Source organism: Tachypleus tridentatus, chromosome 7 (assembly GCF_004210375.1).
Source record: "Tachypleus tridentatus isolate NWPU-2018 chromosome 7, ASM421037v1, whole genome shotgun sequence".
NCBI classification, from domain to species: domain Eukaryota; kingdom Metazoa; phylum Arthropoda; class Merostomata; order Xiphosura; family Limulidae; genus Tachypleus; species Tachypleus tridentatus.
The window spans coordinates 16089321-16106071 of NC_134831.1; the positions used below are offsets into that span (position 1 = coordinate 16089321).

Below are 16751 nucleotides of genomic sequence, written 5' to 3' on the forward strand. Positions count from 1 at the left end.
TAGCAGAGCACAAAGAGCTCATTGTGTTGCATTGTGCTTAATTTCAAACAAACAAACACGAACATAGTGGAAAAATCACTGAAAATAAGCTGTTTAATATTCATTTACGTATGAGATTATTCGAAATTTATCCTGAAAAAATTCAACGAATTTCAAAAAAGTATTTTGCTAAGAGATAGTTTATTAGTAAGAGAATTATTTCTATGAAACTATACAATAACAGCTCAACAGTGTTACTCAGATAACAATATCCATGGAGTTGTCCTGGTAACAGTAACGGTGTGACATAATAACTCCTATTCACGAGTGGGTAAGTGATTTTGGAAGAGTATTGTTTTTAGTTTCCCACAAAGGTACATGGGGGCTACCTGCGCTAGCCATCCCTAATTTAGCAGAATACTAGTAAGCGCCCGAATCACCTGGCCATGTTGTGTTGTTTTTTCTATGTAAGTATTAATTTTATGGTAAGTTTGATCTACCCTTGGTTAACATTACTACCAGTGTTTCTTCCCTCACAGTGAATCGTCTGTAAGTATGCTGGTTTACAACACTAAAAGAGCACAGATAACTCATTGTTTAGGTTTGTTCTGTTTTGTTTTTGCTTGAAAACAACCAAACCAATAACTACTAAACCAACTTCTGTATCAAATGACTTTGACAAGAGGCTCTATGTCATAAACAAGGAAGGTTTAGTCATTTTCTAGAACACGAAAACAATTATTATCTTGTTTTAATTTTATTTTCTAGCCATATGTGGACAAACGGTCACAGAAAGCGGGTAATATCTCAATAAATGACACTCAAAATTATTACTGCTGTAATTTTTTTTTACTCAATGGTAGATACAAAAACTAGCAAACTGTAATCTAATATCAACATCTAAATTAAGGTGTCCGTTCACTTGAAGACGTTTCATTGTTTTAATGTGACATAAAAACTAACAAATATTTTACTCCCAATATTAAAATTTATCAACAGTGCATCCAATCACTTGAAGATGTTTCATTGTTTTGTATGTCATATAAAAACATATTAAATCATAATCTAACGTTAAAATGTCTCAATAATACATCCAATCAGTTCATACAAAAACTGACAATCCTTTTACAATTTATCAATAATACAACCAATTACTCGTAGATGTTTCAGTTATTTGTGCAGTTGAGTGTTTTATGAATGCACAAACGAGTATAGTTGTCTACTGTATTTTTTAATGTTCTATTTCAAACTTTAACTACCTAAGCCCCATGTGAAACTAATGTTACGATAACCGCATGCTCTTCAACAAAAATAAAGTTAATGTTTCATATATTATAATAAAGTCACTTGAAGAAGAGATCCCAATCTGGTTTTAATAAAAGAATTCCTTGAACTACTAAATCGGGTTAGTTTAACTCCCATGTTTTCCATCAATCTCCGATTATTTATTTCATAAACAGACACACGATCCCTGTTGGCTTATCATCTCGGGCGTCATTAGTACTATTTTTTATTTATTTATTTATGGTCAAAAGTAGATCAAAGTCTACTAAAACTAGCAATTTTTTTTTCTTGGTATAGAATTCTTTGAGCAAATAAAGACAGTTTTTAACATTTATTCTTAGATACAGAAAGAAGAACAACCGATAGAAGCAATGTCTGTTCAAAGTTATTTGGAGATGTTCTACCTTTCTTCTTGAACACTTTCATTTATTCTACTTAACACGACTTGTTATAAATCAAAATTACGTACACGAGGATGAATTAGTGCTACTTTTATCTACCAGTTATTTACAACTATACTTGTTGTATACAGTTCTCAATAAAATGAATTCGTTTCAGCTTAAGAGTCCAGAATCATGATCGATAAAAGCAGAAGATAAGTGACAAAAGTTCATTCTAATAAAACGTTTTAACTTTTTGTAATAGGTCACGCACGAACCGCGAGTGAGCTTATCACACCATTATAATATCATACGAAGCAACTTAAAATATTTTAAAGATTTATTTCGAGGATAAAGTTTAAAGTAGAGTATTTTATTGCCTAAGTTTATGTTGGTTTGTTCTGAACCCCCAAACACCTCCTCATAGAAGTAGAAAGGCATTTAAGAGGAGGGGTGACAAACAGGTTGGTCGCACTATTTTGTGCCTAGCCTATTCCTAGCATGTACTGTTCCTCAACATATGGAAACAGAACAATAGAGCATACAGAGATTGGAGATTCCAAAAATGTTCTTAAACATTTTAGATGGAACCCACTGCCCCAGGGGTTGACCCGTCTCCTTTATTCTACTCTTAATCTCCTAGACTATTGAAGGCCTTTCAACTGAGCAGACCTGATTCAAATGGGTCAAGCTATACGATAATGCCGGTTTTCAACACTGATAGAAGTATTAAGCAAAAAGCTAGATACTTGTTTTCACATTTAGAAAGAAAACTTCAAACTAAATAACTTATTCAAAATGCCAACTATTTTTGACAGTAAACACGTTATTATTCTTATTATTACGTTCGTAATGATAACAGTACATCTCATTCCTAGAGTCCCACCTGTGGGTCGGTGACCAGTTTCAATAAATTTTTATAAGTTACATTTCTAAAATTCGAGGTTTGATTCTGGACTGTAGACAAGATAAACTGCTGTGTAGTTTTGCGCTAGAACAAAAGAATAAACATATTTGTTATCTTAAACTAAATAATCCAGGTTTCGATTAAGCAAGAACACGTTGCTTTTTGCTCTGAATCGTTTTTAATATTTTATCTATCATTATAGATCTTATTGCGATTCGCGGCTTTTCTATTCTACGATTTTATTGGTTTATTTCTCGTTTCCAATGGTTCGATACTTTTACATCTTACACAGGTAGCATTACTTAAAAATCGTTAAAATCTTGCTACGGTTTGAAAAATTAATAATCAGTTTGTGAAAAGGTCTTCTGACAACATTCACAGCTATTTTATTCCGTTACTTGAAAGTACAGATGCTGTCTCTGTGTAATTATGAAAGAAAATCGGGCATTTTATTGTTGTCTTTCCTATCAGAGACTTATATAGTCATCTTTGTTTTGTGTATGATAAGTCATCAGTTTTTGTTTTTAACCGTAGACTAGCTTTCAGTAATATTTCTATGACAACTTCGACTCACAGAGCACAAATTCTTCACTTTACTGTCTGGTTGCAGGTTTATCTAGACATGTGTTTTACGTTTAAATTGCAGTTGAGAAAATGTCAAAATTATACATTTGAAACATAAAAAATCCTCAAATGTCAAAGTTATATATCTGAAACATAAAAAATCCTCAAATGTCACATGATGACTCTGTTTTCGACTCTTTGAATCAATGACAAAAACACGTTATTTTTATTAATCTTCAAGATATAGACAGTTTTCACGACACTGATTCACAAGAACTCCTTGTTTACCATCTGGGTATGAATGTGCAGTTTCTTATACATATGGTTTATTTAGCAGGTTGTCTAAAGGTATACGATTGTCTGTAATATATACTTGTTTATTTTTAGAGTAAAGGTACATTAGACTATCTACTATGTCCACCGTGGGGAATCGAAACTCAGGTTTCAGCGTTGTAAATCCGTAGACATACCCACTATCCTATCGGAGGACATTTCTGTAAATAAATAATCCTTAAAGTAATTAACCAAACGAAGTTATGTTGTTGTTGTTGTCGTTTTTAAGTTAAGCACAAAGCTACACAATGGGCTATCTGTGCTTTACCCACCACGGGTATCGAAACTGGATTCTAGCGTCATAAGTTCGGAGATATAACGTTGTGTCACTGGGGGGTGGGGAATTATGTAATTCGAATATAATTATTTCCTTCAAGAATTATTATCTTAACTTTTGGGATAAGGACTTTTAAATAATGATGTGGACTAGGTGTATCTGGTTTTCAGAAAGCATTTAACATTACTTTTGCAGGTGTGTAAGTTGTCTCATTGGATAGAAAAAATCAGAGGGTGTTTATAAATGGAGTTCAGTCATCCTCGATTAATGTCACAAATGGAGTACTTCAAGACTGTTGTTACTATTTACAACAAAGTTACTAAAACTATCTGTCGCTGTTCAAAACTTTGAACTGCCGAATAGGAATGCAACCAGCCTGTACCACTCATGTCAACTCATGAGCTAATGGGTCCGTCATGGCCAAACGGGTCGCAGGCTCGAATCCCCATTCCACTTTTCAGTTGTAGGGACATTATAATTTGAGGGTCAATCATACTGTTCTTTTGTAAAAAAAAGCAGCCCAACAATTGCTGGTAGGTGGTGATGGTTAGCTGCTTTCCCTATGGTATTTTACTGCTAAATTAGGAACGGCTAGTGAAGATAGCTCTCTTGTAGCTTTGCGTGAAATTCCAAACAAACTAAATTTTGTGTCTATGTTTGTTTGTGTTTTCTTACAGCAAAGCCACATCAGGCTATCTGCTGAGCCCACCGAGGGGAATCGAACCCTTGATTTTAGTGTTGTAAATCCGTAGACTTACCGCTGTACTAGTGGGAAGGCTACTAAATTTTGAGCCACTCCCTCAAAAACGAATGGTTGCATTGACCGTCGCATTATAACAATCCCATAGATAAAAGGCCGAGCACATTCGGCGCTGGGCTTCGATCATTATATTGCAAATCAAGCGCCCTAACCGTCAGGCTATAATTTACTTGAACACAAATTAAAATGATTTTTTTCCAATGTTTCAAATAAACGTTCAATGAAAGAATGATGACTCTCAAGTATGGTATGCAAAGAATAGATGAATTTATTTGAACTAGAATAGCCGCTGGTATCGAAGCCAGAATTAGTGAGAGAGGGGTTAAAATATTGGTACCCCCTAAATTTTGCAATCCATTAATCTCACTTTAGGTTTTAGATTTGCCCCTATAATGTATCTCATTGAACTGCCCCTCTTACAAAAATGTGGAACTAGGACTAGTTGGAGCTACTGACCTGCTAAAATAGAGAAAAGCTAGTAATTCCCATGTCATGATATTGTACCAACGTAAAAAAAATTTTACCTGAGTACAACTTTGTGAATTATAAACTTTCTTAAGACGCGGTGTTGTGACCTTGGAACAAATGCTGTACAGTACTGTGCAATGGTGTTAGGACAAAGTCAAAAATTAGATTTCAGGCTACTTTCAGACAGGTGTATTGTGTACGATAAGATACAAATAGGTTCAAAAAAGGAAATTTCAAAGACATAATGATTTGGAAAAGAGCGGAATACTAGAAACTTTATTACTAAAATTATCCTGGGAAAAAATGAGATTTATCAATAAGCGTTAAACGTTGTATTTATGTATTTATTCCAAAATTAACGTACATAGAATTTGATCCACCTTTAATTTCATCTTGATATGTATCAGAGTGCATACTGACACACACATATTATATACAAATATTTACACACGTGTTTTAAACAGGAAATAGGAACTTAGTGTTATTAATACCTGTCAGAGTTGAAACTGGGCTGGTATCTGTCGATCCTGCGATGTTTGCTTCACTGCTTGCCAACGAAGAAATGCTTGCATACGACTCATGGCTGCTATGATTGGTTGATCCTGGTCTAGGTGGTTGAGCATTTCGACCAATCTGTGGACTATCACCAGGTAACAAGCCAAAACGGATAAAAAGATCTTTCTTCGCTGTATCATCGTTTCCTTTAGCAGGATAAGGCAGATTATCACCGTCTGTAAAACATAATATTATTATTTTGAAGTTGAGAAATTACTCCGAATATTGGAAATATCTGTGTGAGAGGTGTGACAGACAGAAGTTATAAAATAAAATGCATAATTTCAGAATTTCAGTGCTTTGAACTTCAATATCTTTCTTTCCTTCAAAGATAGTTTTGTTGTTCATAAATAAAAATGTGAATAATTGATTTTTTTATTTCTGCTTTAATATAAACAATGACACGCAGTTAGAACATAAATAACAAAAAGTGCCTGAATTATATCATCCCATTTCGCTATTTACGAGCATATATTTATGGTCATTACTAATTTAATACAACTGAAAAAAGTTGTACGTTTCAACTACTAACAAACATTATTTTGTAACTTGTGCAATCTAGCTCTTTTTTAATTAAGACATGAAAATATATTAGGTAAAAAATAAATAAATAATACACACCTGATAGTGGATTGTGAACGTCGACGTTAATTTTTGTTGACCGTCCCTTATGTTTCTGATGCCACAGAACTCGAGAAGTATCGAGATTAGGCACATATTTAGGAATTCCAGGACCTAAATGTAACAGAGAAGAAATTTCTGTAAAGATTTACAACTCAGCGAAACAAATGATGGTCAGTTAGAAAGAGGTCATTCAACATAGTTAAAATAAATAAAATCAAAATATTTAGCAACTTATATTATTCTTCTAAAATTTGTTTGTTTATTTTGAATTTCTCACAAAGCTACTTGAGAGCTAACTGCGCTAGCCATCCCTAGTTTAGCAGTGTAAGACTAGAGGGAAGGCAGCTAGTCATCACCACCCCCCGCCAACTCTTGGGCTACTCTTCTACCAATGAATAGTGGGATTGAGCGTCACATTATAACGCCCCCACGATTGAAAGGGCGAGCATGTTTGGTGCGACCGGGATTCGAACCAGCGACCCTCGAGTTACGAGTCGAACGCCTTAACGCACTTGGCCATGCCAAAAAAGCGAATGTTATTCATTGTCATTACAAACGATATGAACGTAACGTGTAGCTAACGTTTTCTGTTTTTAACACGATACCTTATTGCCTTCTTTCCAAATTATATTAAATTAAAGGCACTAATTTTATATATTTTAGTCTCAGTTGTATGTAGATATAATATACGAACATATGTCCAATGTAAATATACCACTGTTAATAGATAATTTATATTTTTACAATACAAAAGTTGTTACTCGGGAAGTTGTAGCTGTTTGATTCATTTGGTGTGTTTTTTCCATTAAGAAAAAAATCAAATCCATATTTGCATAATAATAAAAATATAGCGATTATTGACTGAATGAATGAAAATCAATCAATGTGGTCCAGTTTAACAACATCAAAAATACATTTATAAAACCTAATTGTCAATGCAAACCTCAGTTACTTGAAATTAAAATGTCAAGCACAAGAGAATGAGTCATAAATATTTTACATACAATAACCGAAGTGGTAATTATATTCGTTCGCATTTCGTTATTTGAATGGAAACTGGATAGTTTCAAAAATCAACGTTTTAACTAAATAACCTAATTTGTATTACAGTACAAAAATTTCAGCTCAGACTATATTGTAAAAACAGCCTCTAAAAGCTGCCATTAATTATGACCAACAAATAACAGTTTTTATTGTGTGTTTTTTGTCGCTTCATTTAAAAATAAGGTAAAATAAAAATAGTCCCATCAGGACTAGAGTATTTCACTGAGTATCTATAAATATACTGTTAATGTACTTCTGAGTTATGAAACATAAGCTGTTTTATTTCTAACCACTGAATACTAATAAGCTGTTTTACTTCTTACCTCTGAATACTAATAAGCTGTTTTACTTCTTACCTCTGAATACTAATAAACTGTTTTACTTCTTACCTCTGAATACTAATAAACTGTTTTACGTCTTACCTCTGAATACTAATAAGCTGTTTCTCTTCTTACCTATTACGTTGTTTCAGATTATAACTATTAATTAATACTAAATAATTTATCTTGCCACCAATGCTAAACTAAACTATTTCACGTCATTTATTAATGTTAAGCTATTTATTTCACTTGTCACTAATAAATAATAACTTATTTCTCATGACATGCACCAATGCTGAGTTATTTCACTAGTAATTTATGAAAACCAGGGCATTCCATTTGTAACAAACTTGTCATGTATAAATGTATTTAACACGTCGTCTATGAATAATAGGCTACCTCACGTGTCATACAATAATGTTAAGTTATTTATTTTTTGTTTCTTACTAAGGTAAACCAAGTTATTTCTTGTGCCACTGAGGGATACCAGGCTAACTTGGATTGTATAATTTCTATTGTTATTATGAAACTATTTCACATGTCACCTGAAACTTGTGTGTTACATTTGAAGATCTGACTCTTTAAAAAGATGGAACTAGTGTTACTTGCAAACATTGTACTATATAATTTATTGTTAAACGTGAGTATTATATTATAAACTATACAGAAAATCAGAGTCTGGGATGAATCAAATAAATAATAATAAAGCAACAGCAGCCTCAAAAGTGAGTTTATCTTTTATCACTAAAGCCTTCTGGCAGTAGAAGTTTCATGTTTGATCACTGTGACAATGCCATCTTTAAATTAATTTATCACCGAGACGATCTTTTCTACAGACACTTTTAAACGTTTATGAAGACACGAATTTAACAGGATTAGCAAAAGTCACACCCATCCAGTCACAAAAATCCTGACCCATTTTATTTCTTCCTGAAAGGTTGTCATTGTTACATTTCAAACCGTTACTCTTTACAATATCGAGTTGTTTTTATATCGTTTACTAACGGTGGAGTTTACACAGTGGTGAGTTAATTCATGTTTTATTTATTCCACAACAAGAGTAAAATCGTTTATTGTCTACGTAAAATAAAAGTGAAACTCCACGAATAAATAGTAGGATGAATTGTAATATTGATTATAGTTTTACTGATATTTGGGTGTGTGTGATTCATACGTTGCGAGGTACCCCGTAGCTAACAATCACGAACCCACTAGCAGCTTAGCATATAAACAGTTCACGAAAATGTGTTTAAAAAGCCAATCAGCGGTAAGTTAACGGGTTTACAACATTAAAATTCTATATTTCGATTCTCTGCAGTTAGAAAACGTGGTGTAACTTTAAGCAAAAAATAAAATCGATATTGTTGTTGTTGCAATTGTCTTCAAGTCTGATGTTACAGCTCGTATTTTATAAACGTAAGTGATGTAAAACCCAAGTCATCCTGTTAATATTCAACAATAACTTGAGCGATATTGTTTTATTTTTAACATTGTTTTCATAAAAAGCATAATTTTTTTTTACTCAGCTTAACTTCAAGCATTTTAATCTGTTTATTTTTTTAAATGCTTCCCCCACTGGCATAGCGGTATGTCTCTGGATTTGTACCGCTAAAAACCCGGTTTCGATATCCGTGGTGGGCACAGCGCAGATAGCCCATTGTGTAGTTTCGTGCTTAACTTCAAACAAACAATATTCCTTTAAACAATTATTTTTCTGCTTATATAAAATAACAAAAATCATACTAATCAGAATAACATATGCATGATAAAATCATACATATATATTAAAGCTCATTTGAAGCTTTTCAATAGAAAGTAAGACCTCACAGTGGAACAAAAATGGTATTATAGACATACGAACATTTTTAGCCATCTGGTACCATAACACGTGCATGTGCATTTCATTTTAAAAATGCCTTGTTTCTTTTAATTGAGAATACTGATATAATAAGCTATCAAATATAAGATCACTCTTGTATTTAAGCTTTAAATAAAACATGAAAATGTTCCACATCACGTGTTACTTACCTGTAACAACTTATCCGAGCAACAATGCAAGGCAAACCTGTCACCTCCCATTCATGTAAAAATCATTTACAGGCTATATTGAATAACGTTACTACTGAAGTTACCGACTGGTTCATGAAAATTATTCATCGAAGCTAATAATTCAGCCTTTTCTTCCTCTCTTATTTTCTTTTTTGTAACAGTTTCTGCTTAATGTCATTTTTCCTGCTATTTTATGTCAATTTACATGTCATTTAAAAGTACTGAACTTACGACTAGAGAACGTGATAATGAAGCTAAGATAATCCGTGTGACATTGGCTCACTCAGTTCCAAATAGACCTTAAGCAACTTGAAACTTTTTACAGATAAGATAGTATTAAAATACCTTATACAGAGATGAAGTGTCTATAATACACCGATGTACATGCTCGGCCTGTAATCTCTAGTAGGATTGTGTATCGAGACAAAATCACTTACGATAGAACAACAAATAACCAACAACAGAGTTCTCTTTCAGTTTTTACTTTTGTTATGGAAGTAAAAAAAAAAAAAAAGAAACAGTGCAATAGTTGCATTAATTTTGCACGTATTTAACGGATTTATATGGTGTTAAAATAATACAATACTTCTGGGATTTTTTTTACACTTTGCCAGACACTCTTTGTTACAAGATTCCTACCTTCAGCTTTTTTCTCTGAATTTGTTTTACCACTGCAGGATTTTTTATCCATACTAGTCTCCTGCTCATGACAAGCAAGCCAGCAGGGGTATATTAGGGTTTTAGCAATTCAGCTTACTTCTGGTAGTCATTCGTTTTAAGGTGACCCCTTTGAAAAGTTGATCCTTTTTTATTGTCTCCCTTGACTAATTTATATAGAAGACATCAGCATCCTTTACTCTTTCCTTTGTACTCTAATGAGTAGCCAGATGCGAACAGAATAAGAGAATATTTCTTGGTTCATTCGTTGACTCTCTTTGATTTAAAAAAATCCCGCATCTGGACTGTAGAGGAGGTCAATGGTTCTTGTGTGGGATCCTTGACTTTAACGAATTATTTTTCGTTTTTAATATACGTAAACACATCAAAGGATTCCGAAAACTAAGTCATTTGTTAAAATTGAAATGGGCTGAACACAGAGAATATTTATGACAGACGAATAGTCTTTAACGTTTGTATACAAACATCACATGGTTCTGAGGGTCTTTTTTTACAAGGTAAAGGTTTGAAAGATAATTACCTTATTAATAGCAGCAACTGAGCAAAGAAATGCTGTGTGACAACAACTTAAGCAGAATATAGTGAAGAAACAATTTGAATACTTGCCAGATTGTCGCTTACACTATATATCTAATGTTAATCTAATTTTGTCATTAGTTTGATTCGATGATGGGTGACAGGCTTAACTAGTCCTCAAGCACAGAAAGAAAAAAAAACTAGTTTGTGCTCCATTTTTAGAATAGGTGTGTGTGTGTGTTTTTCTTATAGCAAAGCCACATCGGGCTATCTGCTAAGCTCACCGAATTAGAATAGGTAGCGCGGTTATAAGCACGAAATGATTTTTTTTTTTTTAGAATAAACGAATGAAAACAGAAAATTAAGGTATCCTGAATACGTAACTATCAACTGTTCATACTGTTTGGTTTAGTTACAACATAAAAAGAAAAGACTTTGAAGACTGACAGTTGGAGAATAACGCGATGTGCATTGTGTAGATAGTTACTCTTTCAATGATACTAACACACTCACGATCCACAGTGGGGCTCAAAGACCATCTCATGATTCATTAAGTCTCCATTGCACCAATCCACTTTCATTAATATCTCCAACTACTACTACTGTAGCTGATTGTAAGGGGTCCGCACCCCAAAACAAACTCTTTTGAGACATACATCTGCGGTGCCTGAGCTCATGTGGTCCCGCAAGTTGAGAGTAGGAACTCATTAATAAACTTGGGACCCCAGCAACACAGAATCCGATGCTATACCTGGGTGCTCTTCTCTTCCAGACGCGTTTACCCCCCCCCCCTTCTCCTTAGCACGTGAGTCCGCTGCCAATTTTTAATTCTAGTACTTTCAAAACCGTGGAAGGAATTTGCGGACAAACAAACAAGTTCGTAAACACAAGACGTGATATACGTGTCGATTATACGATAATACTGTAAACTTCAAACATATATAAGATTTAATATATCAAAACACGAACTAGATGTTAACACATCCTCATCATCTCGGAAGGCTTACTCGCTTTTATGACTTGAAGATAAGGTTTTTTCATCATCATGATGTACAAGTTTGTAACAACAAGAAAGGTTGTGCGCGATTTGTTTATATTATAAATTACTACGAGAGGAGTACATTTACTTATTATTTATTGTTCGTGGAAAATTGGGCTGATATTATTTCATCATATTGAGAATTGGCAAGTAACCCGTGAATGACTAACGACTTAATTATTTCAAGTTTTATTTCTGTCACTCCAATTTATCAGGAGATCACAATGATGTCTGCTAACAGAGGGCAGCACTTACTACGAATTTATAATCAACCGATTTATTTCTGCATGTCAGCAAACTGATAACTGGGAGGAGATTTTTTAATAAGATAGGGCTTAATAATATGCAAAAAGGTAAGTGAACTATTATGACCTTAGTTATCTAACTACCTGACCTCATTCCCCTGAAACCAGGTGCAGATAATTAATTCCTATTGGTGTGTTGGTCTGTATAATTTCTTACCTAACATGCCAATAAAGAATGAGAAGTAAAACTCCACACAATAAAAATAAAATCTTGAAAATGAAGTATAAACATGAAGGGCTTAACGTCCGTTTTGTATGATATTATACAATGTGTCGCCTTATACACATATAAGGAATGCATGAACATAGTTTCATATTGTTACCTGCACGAATAAAATTGCAATATTTTATTGTATGTCCATGTAATTACTTCGCAGGGTATGGATGGATCTTCACCAAAATTGGTTTAGAGGCTCATTAGGTCCATGCAAGATTACATGTAAATATTCAGATTTACATTTTCCGTTTTGCAGTATTTACCACCACCTCACCACCATCAACTTGGTATGGAGGTTTATTTGTGTCTATGAGGAGACACATGCAAATTTTCAGTTTTGCAATTTGCATTTTGCGGTTAGAATGGTGTTTTTTTACTACTACTTTGCTCCCTGCTGACGGATCTTCACCACATTTGGCATGAAGGTTTCTTGGGTCCATGCAAAGATATAAAGAAATTTGCGGTTTCACATTTTGTGTTTTTGTAGTTTATATGGGCATTTTTGTGTTTTCTACAATTACTTATAAGGGAAGCCACTTTTCATATCTCAGGATAACCATTCATTAATCATGAAGTTACGTAACTTCCGTTCAGGGGATGAGTACTCCAGCTAGTTATGGAATATATTCATGTGGTAACACAAGTTAAAAATATGTAACAATATTATGGAACACGAATTTTACAAATTCTACAAAAAATTGCAATAATTACTTAATTAGGCACTGCTATTAACTGTTTTAAATATTGGTTAGCCCAGTCTGAGGTCACACTGATTTGGTGACCTTTTTCCTTGTTAATCGCACAGGTTGGAACACTGGCTAAAAACAATGAAATGCATGCCCATATCTCAAGTAACTTCGAAAATTAGAAATTACGTTCTCCAGATGACTTTACACATAAGTGGGACTCTTAGAAGGTCCATAATAACTCACCTTCAAAGTTAATGGTATCCTTGCCGAACAGAGATGGCTTTCCACCATCGTATCTGGTTTGCATGAATGTTGTAAAGTGACCATTGGTCTTTAATCTTGGACGAACAGGTATACATGGTTGACTGATCACAGCTTCGTCATTCGGAACTTGTTGACAATGTGACCCAATAGGAGCTTGTTTTGGAAAGATAAGATAATGAATGATGAAAATTTTATTTACTGACTCAATAATTTAAAAAACAATTAGGCTACGTAGAGTTTCATCAATATAACAGTGACGTACCCTCAAATCATCTCCAAATTAACTTGATGTGACCAAAAGCGATGTCTATACGTTAAACACTTAACGTTATCTTATACAAACGCGAATTACTACTACCGCTGTTCCAAGGGTGGAGTCCGTATCCAAAAGCAAAATTTTTCCATTTATCTAGCCTTCAGTGACACAGTATTACGTTTGCGAAGTTAAACGCTAGAGTCTGGGTTTCGATACCCGTGATGGGCAGAGCACAGATAACCCATTATGTTGCTTTGAGCTTAATTACAAACAAGCAAACAAAACACTTATCTGTACCCAAACGAATGCAGTTATTTTGTAAGTTAGATATTCCGTTCACATAACTTAACCAGAATACCAACACAGTTGAAGTTTTGAGCCTAACTTCAGCCTGGTAGTTAAATGTTATTCCACTAGATTCGTTTAGAATAGTAAAATATTTTCATAGAACCTTGTTTTTAAAATAATAAAGACTATGAAAATATTTTACTATTCTAAATGAACCCAGAAGAATGACGTTTAACTACCAGGTTCAAGTAAGACTCAAAACTTCAACCATGTTGGTATTCTGGTTAACTGAATTATGTTAATTCTTAAGCAAAAAGCCTCTCGTCTTGCTTTGTGCAATATTTTTCAATATGCTTCAGAATTTTAGCAACAACATTTTTGTTAGAATCACAGATGCGTAGGGTAAAACTCCTCTATAGAAGACAATAACCCCCTTTTCATCGTTAGAATTCAAAATCTTGGGGGGGACTTTGCTTCTTCTTCCATTCTGATCAAATTGTTAATGCCAGTTTTTACCTTAAACTCTGATTAAACTCTTTAAAAGTAAACAGAATGGATGTGTGGTAATGTATTGGCAGCTACTTTATGTGATGTTAACCTCAGTGACTCAGAAATAATTCTGCGGACTTACACTGCTAAAAACCGGGTTTCGATACTCGTGCTGGACAGAGCACAGATAGTCCATTGTATTAGTTTTGTGTTTAACTTCACACAAATAAACAATATTTTAAAAGGGCCCTCTAGTGGCATAGTGGTGTGTTTGCGGACTTACACTGTTAAAAATCGAGTTTCGATATACGCGGAAAGTAAAGCACAGTGGAAACAATGTGTGGCTTTGCGCTTGACAACAACCAATCAGATTGTTTATGTCTTGCTAACTTATGTAAGCACACACATAATTATATGTTAGCAACTCTTTCAATAAACTTGTCAATGTACATTTAGAACAGTAAGAAAAAGTTAAATTTTTCCTTCACCTATAATGAAACTAATTAAAATAGTAACCCAGTATCAACAGCAGACTAGTTAAGCCTTGAGACTGTTGAACCAACTATTTTAAGGTGGACCTTCAATTACTTTCCGTGTTTCTAAAATGTCTACTGTATATGTTACTTTTAACACGTTAAATTAGGTCTTCTAGTACGCAACTTAGAAATGTAAACTCGCAAATGAAAGATGTGCTTTTGCACTACCTATAATTCTGGGAGAAACTAGTTTTATTTTGAATTAAAACGATGCATTTTTATTATCTTTTTACAAATATTGTTTAATAAATAAACATTTCAGCCTCAGAACTTTATCAGAGCTACACTCTAATTACTACTTTCACTTTAAATATAACTGAAAATGGCACTTTTGCAAAATATACTGTTAAAAGTAGCACAACGTTAAAATAATAACACAATAAATAATTTATTGAAACAGAAACCAGTTGTAAAGAGGCTCTGCACATTTCAGTGTTCTTATGCTACAATCAAATACATCCCCTAATATTTTGAAAGCACTAAACGATTCGTAACTTCATCTTTTAATCGAAAAGATAGCAATCAAGCAGTTAACCCTTTCGTAGAAACGTGTTTCGAAGAGCAAGCTCAGCAGCTAATGTGCGCGAAAAAAAAAAAGTATCACAAACATGTTTGTTTGTTTTAAATTTTCGCGCAAAGCTACGCGAGGGCTACCTGCGCTGGCCTTCCCTAATTTAGAAGTGTAAGACTAGAGGGAAGGCAGCTAGTCATCACCACCCACCGTCGAACTCTTGGACTACCCTTTTACCAACGAATAATGGGATTGATCGTAATATTATAACGCCCCCACAGCTGAAAGAGTAAGCATGTGTGGCGAAACAGGAATTGGAACAAATGTTTGAGGAAAAAAGCTTTTTAAAAATACGAACTACTTTTTTTAGAAGAAAATAAAATTGTGTGAATCATTAATTTAGTAACGATTCTGTGATCGTGATCTATTGTGTGAATCATTAATTTAGTAACGATTCTGTGATCGTGATCTATTGTGTGAATCATTAATTTAGTAACGATTCTGTGATCGTGATCTATTGTGTGAATCATTAATTTAGTAACGATTCTGTGATCGTGATCTATTGTGTGAATCATTAATTTAGTAACGATTCTGTGATCGTGATCTATTGTGTGAATCATTAATTTAGTAACGATTCTGTGATCGTGATCTATTGTGTGAATTCTGTGATTAATTTAGTAACGATTCTGTGATCGTGATCTATTGTGTGAATCATTAATTTAGTAACGATTCTGTGATCGTGATCTATTGTGTGAATCATTAATTTAGTAACGATTCTGTGATCGTGATCTATTGTGTGAATCATTAATTTAGTAACGATTCTGTGATCGTGATCTATTGTGTGAATCATTAATTTAGTAACGATTCTGTGATCGTGATCTATTGTGTGAATCATTAATTTAGTAACGATTCTGTGATCGTGATCTATTGGGGAAAATTTTCGGCTTATCTTAATTAGTTTTTTTATTATTCTTTCAAACCGCGGTGTTCTTTGTTATACAATATGTCCGATAATTTAATATCGTAAACCTACTTTAATTTATTGTGATATTTGTGTTACGGATTTCAAGGAAAATCCAACTTAAGGTGTAAAATAGCAAAAACCCTTATTCGAAGTTAACTAAAGTGACGAAGGGTTCCTAGTATATATATATATATATAAAGGATCCAAACTATTGGGCCCAGTTGTTTAGAACGCTTGACTCACAATCAGAGGGTCGTGTATTCAAAGTTCCATACCACCAAACATACTCGCCCGTGGGGGTTTATAAGGTTACGGTCAATCCCACTATTCATTGGTAAAAGAACAGCTCAAGAGTTGGCGGTGGGTGGTAATGACTAGTTACTTTCCCTCTCGCTTTACACCCTTAAATTAGGGACAGGTAATTTTGTGCGAAATTTGAAACATACGAAACTACT

At 33.8% G+C, this 16751-nt stretch overlaps 1 protein-coding gene across 8 annotated transcripts in view; it reads right to left on the reverse strand.

Moving 5' to 3' along the window:
- Positions 1 to 16751, reverse strand: part of LOC143255199 (protein TANC2-like) — a 113800-nt gene that overhangs the window by 25838 nt on the left and 71211 nt on the right. For 7 of the 8 annotated variants that reach the window (XM_076510478.1, XM_076510473.1, XM_076510477.1 and 4 more), the window contains 3 exons: positions 13232 to 13405; positions 6129 to 6242; positions 5444 to 5683 (listed from right to left, as the gene is read on the reverse strand). In XM_076510478.1, the coding sequence (XP_076366593.1) occupies positions 5444 to 5683; positions 6129 to 6242; positions 13232 to 13405 (528 nt within the window). The remainder of the gene's footprint in view (positions 1 to 5443; positions 5684 to 6128; positions 6243 to 13231; positions 13406 to 16751) is intronic. The other variant, XM_076510479.1, reaches the window with a different exon arrangement.